Source organism: Malurus melanocephalus, unplaced genomic scaffold, assembly GCF_030028575.1.
Source record: "Malurus melanocephalus ecotype Western Australia unplaced genomic scaffold, MMel_1.1 scaffold_18, whole genome shotgun sequence".
In the NCBI taxonomy this organism is placed as follows: Eukaryota; Metazoa; Chordata; class Aves; order Passeriformes; family Maluridae; genus Malurus; species Malurus melanocephalus.
In genome coordinates, this window is record NW_026623250.1 from 2770342 (window position 1) to 2789336 (window position 18995).

The 18995-nt window shown below is 35.9% G+C and overlaps 1 protein-coding gene across 2 annotated transcripts in view; it reads left to right on the forward strand.

The window, feature by feature from the left end:
• Positions 1–18728, forward strand: part of LOC130588753 (cAMP-specific 3',5'-cyclic phosphodiesterase 4D) — a 312296-nt gene extending 293568 nt beyond the window's left edge. For both annotated transcript variants that reach the window (XM_057389661.1, XM_057389662.1), the window contains 9 exons: positions 1000–1093; positions 4747–4919; positions 5857–5955; positions 6046–6210; positions 7971–8070; positions 11709–11863; positions 12394–12516; positions 12976–13158; positions 13735–18728. In XM_057389661.1, the coding sequence (XP_057245644.1) occupies positions 1000–1093; positions 4747–4919; positions 5857–5955; positions 6046–6210; positions 7971–8070; positions 11709–11863; positions 12394–12516; positions 12976–13158; positions 13735–14148 (1506 nt within the window). In that variant the 3' untranslated portion in view covers positions 14149–18728. The remainder of the gene's footprint in view (positions 1–999; positions 1094–4746; positions 4920–5856; positions 5956–6045; positions 6211–7970; positions 8071–11708; positions 11864–12393; positions 12517–12975; positions 13159–13734) is intronic.
• The last annotated feature ends 267 nt before the right edge of the window (positions 18729–18995 follow it).

An 18995-nucleotide genomic window follows, 5' to 3' on the forward strand; every position in this document is an offset into this window, starting at 1 on the left:
ATAGTGACAGATGCATGCTAATTTCCATTGTCAAGAGTTGTTTGAATTGTTAATAAGTATTGCTGACTTCTGTTGGTAATATTAAGGCAGAGCTATAGTCAATGAAAATGCGTCTAAGACAGTGAGAGCTGTATTATGCAATTAACCTGTCAAGCATAATGCCACAGGATATCATTTCACCCTGGAGTCTACAAGGAATCAAAAAAGGCTCAGTGACGAGTACCTAATTAATTATGCAGTTCATGGAATATTAATATCCACTTCTATCCTATAGAGTGCCTAGAGTGAATTGCTAACTTAKAGAGAAATAGAAGGCGTTTCCACGGATGGGTGTTTTCTACCCCAAAGTGTCTTAGAGATGCTTGCAGTTTTCTGAGATTGTGGAATGGCCAAGTCATTGCACTGACTGAATAGAATAACTGTAGTTCCAGACAGCAAAACCTACCTCTTTTCATATAGGCTAGTATGAAATCAGTAAGATTGTTTGGAGCAATGGTGTAAAATACTTCGGAGTCGATTAATGAAGAGAGGTAAAATAGATTTGAAATATTACCTAATGAATTGCAAAAATTGCAAAAAATAGGTTAATTAACAAATCTCATGACAAAACTAGTAGAGGAAAGCTCCTACATAAATACAAAAATAAATTTTATTTACTTTCCAAAATAAAATTGAAAAATTGGAAAGATAATACTTTTGCATATGCATATGACTTAAGAGGTTTTAGTTCCTAGTAGTCATTGAATCACTATGATGTATTGTAGGAGATTAAGAATGACATTTTCTAATCTATGAGTAAACTGGTGGGGTAAATCATTGGTACATGTGATTTCTGCTTTCAGAAATCTTTGGTTATCTTTGGTGTGTATTCTTACGGTATAACTTGTGTATACTTACCATGTATAACTTTTCCCAGTTATAAACTGACTGTGTTTTCTAATCATAACTAAATTACATCTTGATGTAACTAACTTTATGCTTTTTTGTTTTCTTTTCCAGTTTAAAAGAATGCTCAACCGTGAGCTAACCCACCTGTCTGAAATGAGCAGGTCAGGCAACCAGGTCTCAGAATTTATTTCAAACACTTTCTTAGGTAAGACTATGAGAGTTAACTTTTTTGCCTTTTGGGGGTTTTTATATCTCTCTGGACTGTGATAGAGCTTAAAAGCAAGGGGCTTTTCATGTTAATTTCTGCTTTCAGAAACTGCATTTAGCATATTGTTGTTTAGTGTTTGTGCAGAAAGATCGGATTAGATCCATTTCCTCACAGCTCAGTTAATTTGTGTCTGTGATTACCCTGTGTGTGTAATTATAGATAAATATTCATGTACATATTACAACTACTCTATTGCTACCATATAAGGAAATTAATATAATGAATATAATCATGCAAATTCACAGAATATTCTGAGTTGAAAGGGACTCATCAAGTCCAGCTCCTAAGTGAATGGCCCATTCAGGGCTCAAACCCACAACCTGGGCATTATTAGCCTCATGCTCTAACCAACTGAGTTAATCTCAGAGTGGTAATTATATAAATTTATATTTTAAAGAGAATTCTCCCACTATATTTTCCTACAGGAATTACTGCGGAGGTTTCAGTGTGCTAGAAAAACATAAGTTCAAGTAACCTCCTAAAATTTCACAGCATGCAGTTAAGATATTTTGGTATTCCCTGCCTGCACATGCACAGTTAGATGCATGTGACTAAATAAATAGAATAGACTGAATAGACTTTTGCCAGGAAGATTTTTGCAGCTTAAGAGCTTGGCATAGTGGGATGTGAGCGTTAACAAAAGCCCGACACAATATTAGAAAGAATAAGGTTCTTTCACCATGGCATTTTTCTTTACTAAAATTCATGAAACTCAAGAAAACATAGTTCTATATTGTTGATTTGGACCATGATGATAAAAATACTATGGCAATATCTAAACGTATTTTGAACAAAATACCATTGGTTCATAAGGACTCCGTATGAGGAAAGGCACAGGCAAATACATCTACATTCRGATAGCAAGTGCTTTAAAAAGTCCAATCGTACCTGTTAAGATCCATCTTATTCTGTGTGAGATACCATAGCTGGTGCTTTCTGAGGCTTTTTTTGAGAAGTGGAGGTTTTCTAGAGTACATTTTATCCTGTCACCCTGTCCTGAATGGATGGGTGAACGTGTCTGTTCAGCTGGSCCATGGCTGCAGTGCTGTGCCGGCCACTCTGGCACTGCAGGATTTCAGGCATTGGGAGAGGGAAAAGCTTCTGTCATGGAGAAGAAATATTGCCCAGCCCAAGATGCCCTGAAAACCACAGTGTACAATTGCCTGCAGGGATGACCCACTTAGGCTGTGGAGACTGAGATGCCAGCTTCTGCCTGCTTTTACTTGGAAACCTAAGACTTACTTTGACAGGGTAAAGAAATGCATCTGTCAGCCTTTCGCGTGAGATCTCCATTTTGAGAGGGCTGGAAAGGCAATCACTTCTAATTTATTAGACCATGAGAACTRTTTTCTGTCTGCATAAAAAACTAGATACTTAAAATTTTAGGTATAAGAGAAGTACAATGGTGAAAACACCTCCTCTGCAGATATATTGCTTAAATACATGTTTTCAAAATATGCCGTCTACGCATATAGGTTCTGAACATCTATGTAAAGAGGGAAAACATTATCTCCATAGAAAAATTCAATGAGTTTATTATCCAGTTTATTTTTTTTAATGCATAACTTACCTCCTAAAGATCTCTCAACAAACTTTGTCACATTTGTAAGTTAGGAATGTGTAATGAAAAAACAGGGTTTTCTGTTCTTTTTTTCTTATTAAAAAATAACAAACTAAACAACAAAAACAAACAGTWTTCTTATAGAGCTCTATGAAAGTATGACGTTATTTATAATGACAAGAAATATCTTCTATGTATCAGAATCAAGGCTCCTACATTGTGAACAATAATATGCAATGTTTTTCTTTTTCTGTGTCATTGACCTGTTTTCTGTGAATGGAAAGTGTCTGAGAACCTGTCATTGAACATAGCATGAACAGGGTCAAAATGGCAAGCTGTCTTTTCTGGGTGTTCAGACAGGCACAGCCCCATGTGCTCGCAGTTACAAAAGCAGAGACAGTCCCACCAAATTTCTCTGGAGAGCTAAAGTCATTCAGACAGACACTTCCTTTCACTTGAGTTAGTTCTGACAGCTCAGCTTACCAACCTCTGTTTGATGGGTCTAAACTTTGTGCACATGACCGAAACCATAAACATCAAAGCACAAACACGAGGCACTGCTCCTCATCTGTTGTCACTTTGCACCAGACGTGGGCTGCTGTACTCCACCTCTCCTTTTTCTCCTTATGAGGAGAGTGGTGAAGTATTTGGGACAGTCAGGGGACTCTGTGCCGCAGGCTACAACTTGGTGACATTTCCATGGTGTCTTCCTTGCTGTGATTTGTTTGGAATTGGAGGTGTCCATTAAATGTGGCTGCTGAAGGGTAAGTGAAGAATAAAAAGAAAGRAAAGGAAAAAAAGAAAGTGAAGAAGCAAACATAACAAGCTGGGAATTAAAAATCAACTTGCTAACCTCATCTGGTTTCAAACTCTGCATTGAAAATGAATATTGCAGAAAGGAAAAGTACACGTGTTGTAAAAAACACAAATTTTCTTACTTTCTGTTTAAATTGTATTTTGGTTTAAGCTGTTTTTCAGCTGGTTTGGCTCATCTCCTGTGTTAGAAACACCTTTTCTGGATTTTTGTAGTTTTATTGGTATGTTCCTTGAGGTCAAGAAAAGGTGGAGGTACATTTCAGTAAAAAAAAAAAAAAAGAATGAGACAATTTGAAGAGAGTCATTAAACTCTATGAATGAAATGAGAACAAAAAATAATGCACGCTAGAAGTTATGCCAGGAAAATCCTTTGTTGCACTAACTTCACTTTTTTTGGGGACCATAGATATCTGCAGTGCTCCACAAGCCCATGTTCTTTCTGCAGCAATCATGTGACAGATGGCTAAATATGCTTTACTCCCCATTTAATTCTTGTCTAAACTTTTGCTGGCACATGCGTTGATAAATTTTATGAAGTGGTGCTGCTGATACAGCTATGGAGGCAAAAGCCCACAGCAAAATTCAGGGCCTTAGCAAAGCAGTCATTTTGTCATTATTGGTTCCAGCTGGGAGGTGCAGAACTGCTGCATTGCTGACATGAACTGCCTCTACAGCCAAAGTGTAGATGTGGCTGGCAAAAGACTTTCCAAGGCCCCAGGTATTTGATCCTTCGAGTCCTGAAAAAGTTTTGTAAAGGTTTACATGAAGACACACATGGACTGTGTTTTTGAAATTCAATTCAAGAGTGCTTCTCCTTAAAAAAAAAAAAAAAAAAAAAAAAAAAAAAAAAGCAAAAAATAAATTTGTCTTGCAAAATGGGTTCCTGTTCCATTATAATAGCACTTTTATATAGAGAGGATTGACCCTTTCTACATTACTAGGGGTATGGCAGAAGTGGTAATCAGACAGTCATAAGTTGTTTTTAAAGCCAGTTCAGAAATAATGAGGCAATTTGAGTAAAAGACATCTGCCTGTACTGAACCATAGGTCTATATTTAACTTTTCATGGGAGTACTGATCTTGATGGAAAGTATCMATTGCAATAAAARATGTTTTTCTAAGAATTGAAAAGTCTATAATATGCAACTCAACAGTGAATTTTATATTTCTAATTCTTTTATAAATTACTCTCTTTTTATTCCTTCTTATGAAGACAAGCAACATGAAGTTGAAATCCCTTCTCCAACACAGAAAGAGAAAGARAAAAAGAAGAGGCCAATGTCCCAGATCAGTGGTGTCAAAAAACTCATGCACAGCTCCAGTCTAACTAATTCCAGTATTCCCAGGTTTGGAGTTAAAACAGACCAAGAAGAAAGCCTTGCCAAGGTAGAGAATATATAAATGCTTGAATTTAAACAATTAAATTGAAACAGAGTGTGGAATTGTCCATGTTATTCCATCCTCTGCTTATAAATATTGATTTCAAGATGCAGCACCAAGCACTGATCTCAGCTGAAAGAATTAAAATTTGTTGAAGTGAAAGAATAGAAAATAAAATTAGAATTAGGCCATAAGGGTTAATTTCAGCATGAAGACAATTTCATCTGGAGACGGAATGTGAATTAGGATTTTGTATGCATTAATAAATCTGTCTATTAATAAATAATGTCTGAAGATTGAAGAGTAAACATTTTGTATACTGTCACAGGAATAAAAATCTATAGCTAGATACCATATTTTTTGAAAATGCACAAAGGGTATATAGCACTAGTGKCATTTTAAATACATAATTTGTGGTTTTGTTTTTAATAAAATGTCGTATTATTTTTGCACCTGTATTTAACTACTTGGCAATAATAGAAAAGTAGTATAAAAGGATTTTTGATTGAGTCTTGCATTTAAAAATATGCTTATCCTAACGTTTTGAGGAATCTTATTTGAAGCATGTTTCTGACAACCATGGAGAGAGCAGCAGAATTGCAGCATTTCTGGAGGTTTTCTCCTCACTGAACTTTGTTATCAATGGACAGTGAGATAGCAAAATGTGTCAGTTAAGATACTGTAGTATTTTTCCCTCTGGAGCAAGCCACTTAAGAGGCAGTTTTTTTAGGTCAGAGAATTAAAATCTGAAGAATTGGTAGATGTAAAATCTGATATTGCAAGGTTAGTAGCAGCTGCAGAGTTTGGCGTTTAGCTTTTCCTGAGTTTAGCATGTAACTTTCACAGTGGCACGGTTTGAATGAGTCCTCTAATTGTTTCGCTCAAAAATTGCTGGAATTTTTGTGTTTGGTTTCAACCCATTTGTTTCTTGATTCTGCTCTAGGAACTTGAAGATTTGAACAAGTGGGGCCTTCAGGTTTTCAGAGTAGCGGAGTTATCTGGAAACAGACCTTTGACTGTCATCATGCACACTATTTTTCAGGCAAGTAGGAGCAGTCATGCTGKTTTTTTTTCTTATCTTGGAGACTGTTCTGTGCTTTATAATCTAATTGTTTCTTCTTTACTTTTATAGGAGCGGGACTTGTTAAAAACTTTTAAGATTCCAGTAGATACTTTAATAACTTACTTGATGACCCTGGAAGACCATTACCATGCAGATGTGGCATATCACAATAACATACACGCTGCAGATGTTGTTCAGTCAACCCATGTCCTACTATCAACCCCAGCATTAGAGGTAAACTGCACTGAAAAGTGGAAGCCATGAGAGAAGGGGACATACTGAGAATCTTCTAAATGAAATATTAAAGATCTTAGTTTCTGCAATTTTTTTTAAAAGAAATCTGAGCATTTCTAATGAACTCTGGTTTTATAAAGATATTTTTGGAGGCTCAAAGCTCATTTTACATATAAATATTGTGCAGAAAATATCACATCTTTTCATTTTAAGTCATGTAGATTTATGCTGTCATAACCTTTTTCATTGTGATACAATGCATATTTTGTTTCCACCATCTCATTATTTATATTACATCCYGTTTTGTAATTATTTGCCATGTCGGATTCTACCTAGCCGTAGCAAGTGGAATTTCTTAGGAAAGTTAATGATAAAATGTTGTTGTCTGAACAGAGCCTTTCAGGTTTTGATTGGTGAGGTTTTTTGGGTGGGAGGGTGTTAGGTTTTTTTACCTTCAATTCTGCATGTTTATTCTAATCCTGAAAGACTGCTTATGTATTCATTTATAATACAGATTGGAATATGCACTAAATTTTCACTGGGCTATTTCTTTTTTTTACCCCCCCCCCCCATAAATATTCCAAAATTGCTTGGGGGAAAAAAAAAATCTGTCTTTTTAATAGCAATTCTCTTCTTGAAACTCTTAAATCTCTGAAGTAGAAGGATGTGGAAGATGAAGATTTTCCCTTTTTTAAGAATAGTTCAGGTCTTAACATAGCAAACATCGATATATCCAAGCAAATTGTTGGAAAATGCAGGTAAAGCAAGCAGCTGAAATTTGCCAATTCAAAAGGATTTACCTTCATTTTCAAGAAGGTTTTGACTCTTTCCTGTTATGACTAATCTTTCATGTTACTGAATAGAACCACTTTACCTTCTCCTTAAAAGGAGGGTTGTAAGTGGACCTTGAGACTCTTGGCAGGTTTTGATCCTCAATGATTTGGAAATATCTTGAGAAAGAATTTCTTGCTCTCAAGGAGAAAGGTCAGATAATGTTCTTAAAACTCCACCAGCTTCACCACACAGCTGAACCAGTCATCAGCAAAATTTTAAAGGGTTTTTTTTTTCCAGATCAACTTTTTTTCATGGCCTTCTTCACAGCAGAGCTTCAGGTGGTGAAATGTCAATGTCTGTCCAGTGTCACCACTGGTCTATGCACTTCTAAGATGTCCTGGTCTGTTGTGAAARCAGTTGTATAATGTGGGTGCTTCTGACAGCAGGGCACTGGGCATGGTGATATTCCAGGTCCATTKCAGTCCTCTTTTTCTGTTTTCCTAGTGATCCCATAAGGATGAAAAGCTAGTAAATGTTAAGTGAGATGTTGTGTAGTCTGTCGCTGTTTCATTTAGCATCATATATAAAATAYGCATCATTCAAGTGCAGGACAATACTTAGGAGTCAAGCTGAAATATTTAACTTTAATTTGTGCTATAAGTTAGAGACCTGTACTTAATTGTCTAATAAAGGTGGATTTATTTACAGGCTGAGGCTGAAAATACTTCAGCTGTGAAAAAATTTGGTGATGCTGTTTATATGATGTATAGATCATTTTACTTTGGCCAGACTTGAAATATTTATTAAATTCCAAATAAYTGATGATCTTACAAAAGGTTTTGATAGCTTATGTGTAAAGTCTCCAGAGATCATGGTGTATTTCAAATGTGTTTTGCTCGTTCAGATCCAGATTCAAAGCAGAGTCCTGTCATCGTTTGTCTTTTTCACTGATTAGTGATTGTCATTTTTGTTTCATGATGTTCTAGGCGGTGTTCACTGATTTGGAGATTCTTGCAGCAATTTTTGCGAGTGCGATACATGATGTGGATCATCCAGGGGTTTCAAACCAGTTTCTTATCAACACAAGTAAGTTTGATATTCAGTGGTTTCCTCAAAAGTTTGCTKCAAGGTCTGCAGTAGCACCTGAAAAATACATTGCTGATTCCTTGTTTGCTTCTATCTCTTAACTTTTCTCAGCAAATAGATAGATGTTTATATTTTAAAGCTGATATTAATTTGCATTTTTGTAACTTCAGAAATAATTTACTTAGTACCCTTTAGCAAGAATTACTAAAGTATGAACAATAAACCTAGCATTGTTTCAGTGTATTGGGTGTGGTCTGTCCTGGAAATATAGCTAATTTACTTTAAATAAATAAAGTTGTGTGGAAAAAAATTAAGGAAGATTTATAGAAAAAAAATAAAAGGAAGACAAGAGTTTATATGTTCATATTGGAAGAATATGATATGGCCAAGGATAGAAATCCGTGAAACAGAAAACAAGTTTCTTTTTAGCAAACAAACCGTCAGGACCATCTCTCTCTACCTGGATGCTGTACTTGGCTTTTGATCTCTCACGCCTTGTGGACTGAATTTTCTTAGCCTGTTTCTAGAGCTATGATAAACCTGTATGKTTTTTTCTTATCCTAAAGTCATCTGCAAGTTTGAAACCCAGTGTACTTCTGCATTTCTCAAGGCTATTGGCATTGCTGAAGCTCTATCCCCTCCTTATTCTTCTACTGAAAGAAAAACTCMATTAACTTTATTGAACCTGATCATGACACATTGAGTGAGTGGTTTGCTGCCTCAGTGTAACCTGCCTGGATTGCATTGACTCRTGTCACAATTATCAGTGGGTAGCACTTTGTAGGTCAGTACAAGTTCCATCATACTGTGTCATTTCTTTTGCTATCTGACAACTTCTTCTTTTGTGATACTGACCCAGAAGCACAAAGTTAAAATACTGATAATCCAAGCACAGAAGAAGAAAAAGCAACAGAAATGGAAACACACCTAGGCATGTGTATTTGACCCATCTGATTCCACWTTTTTACATACTGTCACTTCTGCACATGGGTCAATCTATCTTGCAGGTGCTGAAAGAGAGCAACCCCAAATCAGCAGTCCAGTTTGAAGAAGGGATCTCCTCCTCTGTCTCATTGCTGCTGTATATTCAAATAAGATATTCACTTCAGTTTAGCCTGCACCTAATTTTGGTTGTCTCAATGGCCTGAGGACAACCCTAAAATAAAATTGGTGACTCGTCTGCATGGAAGAGGATTAGGATTGACTTTGGATTTTTGTGCTTTACTGGGGACCAGTACAGTTCAGCAGTGTAGTGAAGGCAGAGTGAAGCAAGCTTTGTACAAAACACAGTGTATAATACCTGAATTAAGGGTGGGCATATGTAAGTAAAGTTTTTCTTTCCATGTTCAATCACAAATGGAGTACCAGGTAGCTCTGAGRTTCAATGAGGAAACCAACAAGTTGTTCAGGTTTAAGAGGGATGATTGTCTAATTGAAGGAATGAGTCGTGGTACATAAAGTCTTCACTTCGAGTCAGACAGACTGAAATTCTGCTAAAATGGGAGTCATCTTCATGYTGATAATTACCAGCTTAGAAAAAATATATTGTTTTTCTCAATTCACCTATTGCTAGAGGAGGGTTACGTGTCAGTCAAGTAACAGCACTAATTGAAACTGCTGTTGCAAGGCTGAAAGAAACAAAGGAATTTTGTTCCTTTTGAATTGTTTTGTGTACAAGGAAGAAACTGAAGGGAGAGACACAGCAGAAGACCATCTTATGTTGGTTTCTCACATCCAAAATTTTTCTAATCTTTAGAAGATAATTACCTTCCATCTAATTTTGTTTTCTAGTGAACCATGCAATGTATCAACATTTTGCTAAGTATTAAAATACATTTAAAAAAAAATGTATGTACATATTTGCCAGATTTTCATCTTATTCTTTATCATTAGACTTGTGATTTTTATGAATATTATTTTCCTATTTAAAGTCTATTAGACAGTTGTCAAATAAACTGATCCCTCTTGAATGCTATTAAAGTATAAACAAATATGAAGTATATTAGCATCAGAGGAGATACTTCTTTTATCACTGTAACGCTGTCCTTCCAGAAAAATATTATTGAATCTTAAAATGTGTTACAGAGGTTACCAGGGGGAAGTATCTTCCATTTCTAAATCCATTTCTAAGTCAAATGTATTTTAGCTGCATCAGTAGTTCCAGCACTTCTGAAGTATTTTGGCAATGTGGAGTGATTTTGCAGTAGCAGCTCATCAGAAGGCTCTTAGAAAGGAAAATACATAGTGCCCATTTCCTTTGTAAATAAATATGCAAGCTTTGTATGTGTTATATGAAAGATGAAAGAGATATGTAACAGAGGTGCTTTCTTTCTACTTCTGCTGTTATGGTTTTGCTGCCATTGGGATAAGGAAAGGCAGAGGAAGAATTTCCTGATCCAACAGATCAATTTATTCAAGACCGGAGAGGAGGACAGCAKGAGAATAGATAATGAGATTAATGAAACATGAATATCAAAGCTTTTAGAGGCTTCCCATTGAACCAGAGGCATTTTAAAACATAGCTGCCCTAAAAGARGAAAAGTGTACAAGGGGTGGAATAGACTGATCTATGTTTAGACTTAGGATAGAACAGCTGTAATAAATAGACTTAATTATTGTACATGAAAAGTATGATTGCATAAAAAGTATTTGAGATTTTTGTGAAGGTTTAATTTACAAGCTGTATCTTAAAGTCTGTGCAAGCTGACTGCAGTATTCCTGGGTAAAAGCTAAAGCTATACAAAAGTTTTTGTAACTGGTTTGATTTGTCAGAGCAGTCTGTTCCATGAGTCTGAGCTGACCTGGCAGGTGTGCCTGAGCACAGGATGGGTGGGAAGGTGGGTTATTCCCACAGCCAAGCGGGGTGACTGGGTTAGGAACAATCCCATTGGAGAAGGCAGCATCACGGGTAGATCCGGCACTCACCACGGTCAAGCACGGAGCAGCAGGCGAGGCCACTGCTTGCAATTTCAAACCACATGAAAAAGACAGAGAGTGGCTGCTAAAATCCTGAAACATTCAACTGTCATGGAATAATGACTGTAGGCCTTGTTCACGGGGCATCTGAGTGTCTTAGCAAACTGCAGGAAGATCTGCTCTGGAAACCAAGAAGTGTGCTATCTGCAGCAGACCTGCAGAAAAGCCTCAGCTCTGTATGCCCAGGTCACAGTGCTGGAAAGCTGAAATTTCACTAACAAGAGAATTTTAGGTGTTGCAGTGGAGAGAAGCATGAGAAGAGAACATATCTAAGTGTATTTTAGTTGAGCTATGTTTATGAATATATCATGCATAGAACATAAAGCATAGAATATAAAGCATATAATATCATGCATTTAATTTCCTGTCACCTCATGCAGATATGAAAATGTAATCTGAAAATTACCTTCCTTATAATTTTTCTAACTTGCCACTCCAAGCACATGCAAATGCATCATTGCAAAGCCTTCTCTTTGTTTTCTTCAACACACTTTGGCTTGACCTAGTAAGACATTCAGTCAATAATTCTGTAACTTTCAGGGTTGTCGCTAAAAGTTTATCTGTAAATCTTATTATGCATGTAATGAATTTGAAAAAGATCTTAAGGGATTTGGTAGAAGCACAGGCTTTAGTAACGTTCTGCCCTGCAATTGTTGTTGCAGATTCTGAACTCGCTTTGATGTACAATGACTCATCAGTACTGGAGAATCATCACTTAGCTGTGGGTTTTAAGCTGCTGCAGGAAGAAAATTGYGACATTTTCCAGAATTTGACCAAAAAACAGAGACAATCATTGAGGAAAATGGTCATTGACATCGTGAGTTTTGAGACTCTGTATTCTGTAGAGCTAGTACATTGAATAATTGAATAAATACATTGAATAAAGCACAGAAGCATTTTATGATAAATTACACACGTCATCAGGCCCGTAAGCAATGAAGTGAAAGTTCAAAGTTTTATCATGTCTTAATCAAACAAAAATAGCTTGTTATTTTAAGTTTCAATAACAGTATGTACATTTTTAGAAGGTATACAATTCTGTTTCAAGCTGGTTTTGTTCTGACATGTTTGCTACTTTACCATTGCAGTTAGAAATTTGCTACTGAATTAATAATGCATTTAGGTTGGTCAGATCAGTCTGAACAATGCAGAATAATGTTTTTGTTATATTCTTAGAAGAGCTAAAATGAGAGCCTTCTGTAATGAACATACAGGACTCATATCATGTATTCAGATGTAGGAGCTACAGGCTTCTTCCAAAACCATTGATTTATATGTTCAAATATGTATTTTTTTTAAATATCAGTAGAATAATTTACACAGTTTTAATTTTTTGTTTTTATCTAGGTACTTGCAACAGATATGTCTAAGCATATGAATCTACTGGCTGATTTAAAAACCATGGTTGAAACTAAAAAAGTGACCAGTTCTGGTGTCCTGCTTCTTGATAACTATTCAGACAGAATTCAGGTAAGGAAATTCATCTGTAAATGGTCACTTGTGCTGAGTACTTAAAAACATTGGCCTCCCCATTCTCCAGCATGGATTGGAGCTGTCTGTTTCACACCATGACTCTCTGCTTCCCTCTGTTTCCTCCCTAGTCTAAGTGACTCTCTGGCAGACTAATGAAGTGCTAGAGTAGTTCTGGACTAAATGAGGCTTTACYTTTCCCTTTAAATTACCAGCAAGTGATTCTCTTTCTCACGAGGATGTGTGACCTTTATAGAGGCAGAAGCAGCAGAATGGGGTAATTAATGGCTATTGCTGCAAGWTCGAAAAGCACCCAAGCACTTAAGCTTTTATTGTTTAGAATAAATCTTGACCCACATGTATTTTCAAGATTCTGTTTTATAATCACCAGAAATGTAAACACAAAAGGAATTGTTTTTCTTCAGCGTAATAACACCACAGATGTTCATTCTATTCTAGGTGCTTCAGAATATGGTGCACTGTGCTGATCTGAGCAATCCAACCAAGCCGCTCCATCTCTACCGCCAGTGGACAGACAGAATCATGGAGGAATTTTTCCGTCAGGGAGACCGGGAAAGAGAGAGGGGAATGGAGATAAGTCCCATGTGTGATAAGCACAATGCATCTGTAGAAAAATCACAGGTAATTGATTTGTGAAGGAAGTTAAACCTCTTAGAAAAAAAGGATGGGACATAGTTATGTTCTGAATAATTTCTGAATGCACTATTTCCTTTTCTTCCTCTGAGTCAATTAATTCAGCTCCCCAGTAGGAGGTGAGGCAAAGGATTAGGTTTTCACTTTACAGCGGTTTCACTTTTACTGTGAAAACACAGTGCATGGCAGTATGTTTTCTGAAGGGATTCCATCACTGTCCTGACCTGAAATGCAGCATATGCAAGAGAAGAGATTATTGTACACCTGATCATTAGAGTTTCCTTTAAAAACAGAATTAAATATAAAGCATGCATTTGACTCACTAGATGCAGTGGAATTGTTTGCAACAATTCAAAAACAAATCCTTTCCATGTCCTTATCCAATAGCAATCAGATTTCTGTAAAGTAAAAGACCTTACCTATTATTTTAACTGGTATAGTTTCCTTTCAGCCACCTTTAAGGGTAATGTCTCTTGTGTCCCTTAGTAGAATAATATTTCTCATACTTTCATTGATATATTAATTTCTTTGTGAATAATTGTATTCTTGTATTATTTGAAACAGGTGGGTTTTATAGATTACATTGTTCATCCTTTGTGGGAGACATGGGCAGATCTCGTTCACCCAGATGCCCAGGATATCTTAGATACACTGGAGGATAATCGAGAATGGTACCAGAGCACAATCCCTCGAAGTCCCTCTCCTGCAGCTGAAGAAAAGGAGGAGGGAAAGCAGGGGGGTCAAACTGAAAAATTCCAGTTTGAACTTACACTGGAGGAAGATGGTGAGTCAGACACCGAAAAAGACAGTGGAAGTCAAGTAGAAGAGGACACCAGCTTCAGTGACTCCAAGACTCTTTGCACCCAGGATTCAGAATCTACCGAAATTCCTCTTGATGAGCAAGTAGGGGAAGAAGTAGAAGAGGAGGAGAACCGAACAGAGCCTTGTGTTGTAGAAGAACATTCTTCTGACACATAACAATGAAGACGCAGTCTCCTTCACTCTTGCTCTCTCCCTTTCTTTTCTTCTTTCTCTCTTTTTTTTAGGGGGGAATTTTGGTTTTGTTTTGGATTTCTTTTTTTTTTTTTTTTTCAGGTATAAGTAATGATTTCCAAAGTATATGTCACATATTACAACCATGGTCAGAACTTGGTGTTATCTGCCAGGATGATTGTTGATCAAAACTGATGTTGATGACTCAGTTTGGCACTCAGGAATATTGTAACCAGAATTTTCACCTCCATGGCGTCAGAAAGCAGGGGGAGAACATCCATAAATTACATTTTAATAAGGTCTGTATTTGGCAGATTCCATTAAACAGAGCAGAGGCTTTCAGAGGAGTACTACCTGCCAAACAAATGTTGGTGTGCTTTGATAGTTTTTGAATTCATTGTATGATATTGCAAGGTGTTGGATAATGTTTGTCTGTAGAGGAAACAGTCAGGAAAAACATTGAGGTTCCTGCTGGAAAAATCAAATTCACGAAAATGATGAAACGTGACATGATTCTGTTACCAACAGGAAGATAAGCTGTGAAAATTGCATAATTTTCTAATTTCTAGTTTTCTGAGACATGACTGAAGAAGGTGTGACCCAGTGGGTTGCACTAACCTCTCCATTTTGTATAATATGTGAGAGAGAGATCTTTTTTAGAGCTTACTTTTATTAAATATACCAAGGTATTATATTTTAAAAGAACCACTTTCATCTGCCACTGGTTATTTTTTTTCCAAAGAGTAACTTACAGGTTTTCAGTACAAATCTGTACTACACTGGATAATACTTCTAGGGGTTTTTCCTTTAATTCTCTTTTTTTTTTTTTTTTTTTTTTTTTTTTTTTTTTTTTTTTTTTTTTTTTTTTTTTTTTGCACCTTAGAATGTTGTGGTAATATGGAGCTGTAAAAGTCTATTCTTTTATATGTTAGTGAGTTCCATGAATATCTTCTGTGTTACATAAAACTTTTTCAGTATGATAGCTTTTTTGTCGCTTTTTTATCACAGTTTTCCCAAATGTGTTAGTGGACTTATATAGTGCTTTTTGCTCATAGTGGCCTGATCCTGCCAACTCTGTCTTACTACATGAAACAGTCCCAGTGATACCAGCTGGGACCAATAACACTAGGATTTACAGGACCAGAGCCTGTAAAAGGAGTAATGAATTGTCATCAGTACAAAAACAGCTCTTTTGCTATACTAATAAAATTTGTTCCTCTGAAACACATTTTTTAGACTATTTTTTGGCTGGGAGYTATAGACTGCTAAATCAGAACAGACTAATATAATGTATGAAATATTTGTTCTGGTGCAAGAAAACATTAGTGTAATATTTCCAGTTTATGATTCTTTTAATCTGGGTAGCTATCCAATTAAACCATTTGCTAATCTGAGAGGTGTACGACATAGAAATAATGATTAGTGTTATTGTTGCAAGAAGAGCCAGGCCAGTTTTGTTTTTTTCTATTATTAAGTAAGTAAGCAGTGCATCATCAGAGTTGTAGTTTACTCCATATTATTTCAATCTTAGATCTTTTCATCCTTTATCCGGTTTATGCTAAAGGAATCCTGCCTTTCAGTTTGATTGGTACCGAAAGCTTCCATAACTTGGAAACCTAAAGGGAGGTAGGAGTTTGTGTTTGTCATTTTTCAGTCCTGTTTGGTCACATGAAAGAAAATATTTTATTTCCTCCATGTTACTCTTCATTAGAACTGTAGTTTGAGTGTAGAAGATGGGAAACAGTGTCCTAGGGAGGCTAGCAGACTCCCACGCTGTAAACTTCGGTTAAAAGGACAATATCAAGATAATTTCTTAACAAAAGGTGATAGCAGCACCCATTATTTTCCCTTGGATTTTTGTGTAGCAAATTTGCAGATATGAGTACAGGTACTTTTAAATTACCAGAGATTTAGAATAAAAGTCTATTAGAAAATAATTGGCTAATAATTTAACTTTAAAATGCATTTTGCATTCTTTTATATCCAGGTAATAGTTTTCTCTATCATTAGCCCTCATAGGGCCTTAGGACCGAAGATGTAGAAGGAGAAAAAGAATGAAGATAACTCATGTGGTATTTTGTGTTTTGACTATTTTTTTATTTTTTTTTTTTAATTTTGCATCATTTTTTGCTGAATCTGATCCATCTAAAAGTCCTTTCAGCCCCCAAGAGTGCCTGGAACCTCAGTAATGGAAAAGCAATATAAATTCCAGAATAACCAGTAGGACCTGGAAGGTTTAGTTTCTGCACTAATTGAAAGTAAATAAACATGAAACCATATTGTGAGATATACACCTATACATGTGGACAATCAAATCATAGAAAATTATATCATTTCTTAGAGTTGGGGATATAATGCACTGTACAATCTTTTTTTTTCCTCTTTTGCCAAAGTGTGTTTTAGCATTGTACACTGCTTTAAAACTATACAATTTACAAGTGGCTTTATGTGTTGTGAATATTTTTGCCATAAAAAACACAGTGAGTGGTTATTGAGTGAGAGCAAACAAAGAAAAATCACCTTGTTTATAACAGTACACTTTAGCTTGCAAGTTGCTGTACTCAGTAATGCTGTGTTTAAATTCTTAAATTGTTTTGTGTCATTAAAAAAATGATAATGAAAGGATATAGATAGAACAAATAGCATTCAGAAGTTAAAAAACTTGAACGAAATGGATTTTATAGAAAGCTTTGACAGTTCTTTTCAAACGCGTTATTTATTTTTTGTGCCATGCATTTTTCTCACCAAATGACCTTACCTGTAATACAGTCTTGTTTGTCTCTGTTTACAACCATGTATTTATTGTAATGTACATAATGTAATGTTAATTGTAAATTATCAGTTCTTATTATAACATCATCCTTGTCGGGGTGGTGTTGCTGTATTTGGAAACTCTTGGTGAGAGAATGACTATTGTGTATACATATTCCTTGTACATTTCTTCTCCTGTAATATATTCAGTGTCACCACAGAGCTCGTTTATGGAAGATTCAAGAAAAGTATAAAATACATAAAGATATATTGATTAAAAAAAAAAAAAAAGCCGCAGGTCTTTGGTCCCAGGGCTGTGCCTTAACTTTAAACAATATTTTCTTGTTTAGCTGCATTTGAAAGTAAGGTAGCCTTGGGGCTAGGGCTGGGCATTTCTACCATATTTTTAGTTGCTAACCGATTGGGGATACTCTTACGAGCTAATATGTGTAATACTACAATAAACTTTCATTCTTGACCCTGCTGGAAGTTCGAGCTTTTGCAGACTTCTGGTAAGGTAATTGTATTGTCTCTGAATATCTTTTTACAGCCTGTAATTGGGGATTATTGCAGCCATTTTTTGTTCCTAAAAAAGATAAATAATTGATGCTGCATTTCAGTGCTGAAATGCTCTGAAACAGCTTTGGAAAGCATCTCTAATAAACATTTGATTTAAATGCGTATTGTGAAATGGAATGATGAGAATTAAGAGGGTGTAACTCATACACTTTTACAATCATCTGTAACGTCTCTTTAGTAGCACAAATGATCACTGTATAAGCAGAATCCATAGTAGGATATACAACTTCAGTCTTGGAAATGCTTTCCAATATTAGTGTTACAAGTAGCCAAAGTTTATTTTGTATAGGTGTAGCTAAAGCTTTGTGCAGATGTGTGTAGCATAGTGCACTAGCTCTACAGAAGAGCAGCAAACTGTTAGATGTTTTAATAACACTACTAGTAGGTTTGCAGGTTGGACTGAGCAACTCTTGCTGTTTAACTTGTCACATTGCTCCAGACAACTTGGAGCTGGTATCATTGAATTTGCCAGAGTGAGGTAAATACCTCTTCTCCATTCCAGTGGTGCCCAGCCCTTCTAACTTGCGAATTATTCATGAAAAGAGAAATTCTTTTCCAAAAAAAAACAGAATCACATTTTTGACACAAACTGTAGATTTTAGCAGCCCTGGCCCAAAGGAATTCGAATGCTTTTGTTTTATATGGTCTAAAAGGGACACTATAACAACAGAAAACCTGAACAATTTCTTGTTATTGTTTTAATTCGGTATTTTCTTTGGGGATGTCCTGAAAGTGGCAACTTGTGTGAACATTGCACATGGCTATTCTGTCACTGGTTTCTTAGCCTCTCTTACAGCCTATGGGTTAGTACTGTACATCGATACCTTCATATGAAATTTTATATGCAATGGAAATAAAAGCATGTGTTGATTCTGCCTAGTTACTGTATTTGATATTTTTTTGAAAGTTAACTTTTTTTTACATGCTTCGCATAGTTTTGACAGCTTTAGAGAAAACATGTTTTCAGAAGAATTTGATTACTGTATGTTGTCAGAATAGCGTTTTGCATAGCTAATATAAAATAAACGTGAGCAAATCTGCAAAGTCAATCAAAAATGGTGTTTCTTAATGAGACTAATCCACAAAGGCGTGACATGTAGTTATGTTGGAAAGACATACAGCCTTGGTTTTCAGGAAATTTTACCACTGGCTTCAATGGCTTTAACAAAACTAGATGTCTAGAGATTGTCTAGAGGAGAAATATGCTGGGATACCACAAACAAAACAAAACAAAACAAAACAAAACCAGAAAAAGAGTACCACACTTAGACATTCCCACAATCTCTGTTCTAAATGGATGATAAAAAGAAATTTTAAAATAAAAATTCATAAATTGTAATGTTTTCTTGAGGAAGAAATGTGGTCTTTGTGTGGGTCCAATTCTTTAACTGGGTTTCAGGTACCCTTTAGGTGCCTGGCTTTCTGGATCAGTGTGAGGTTTTATTGAAATTGTTTGCTTGAAAGTTGAAAATAGTTTCTGACCCAATTAAAAAATACGTATA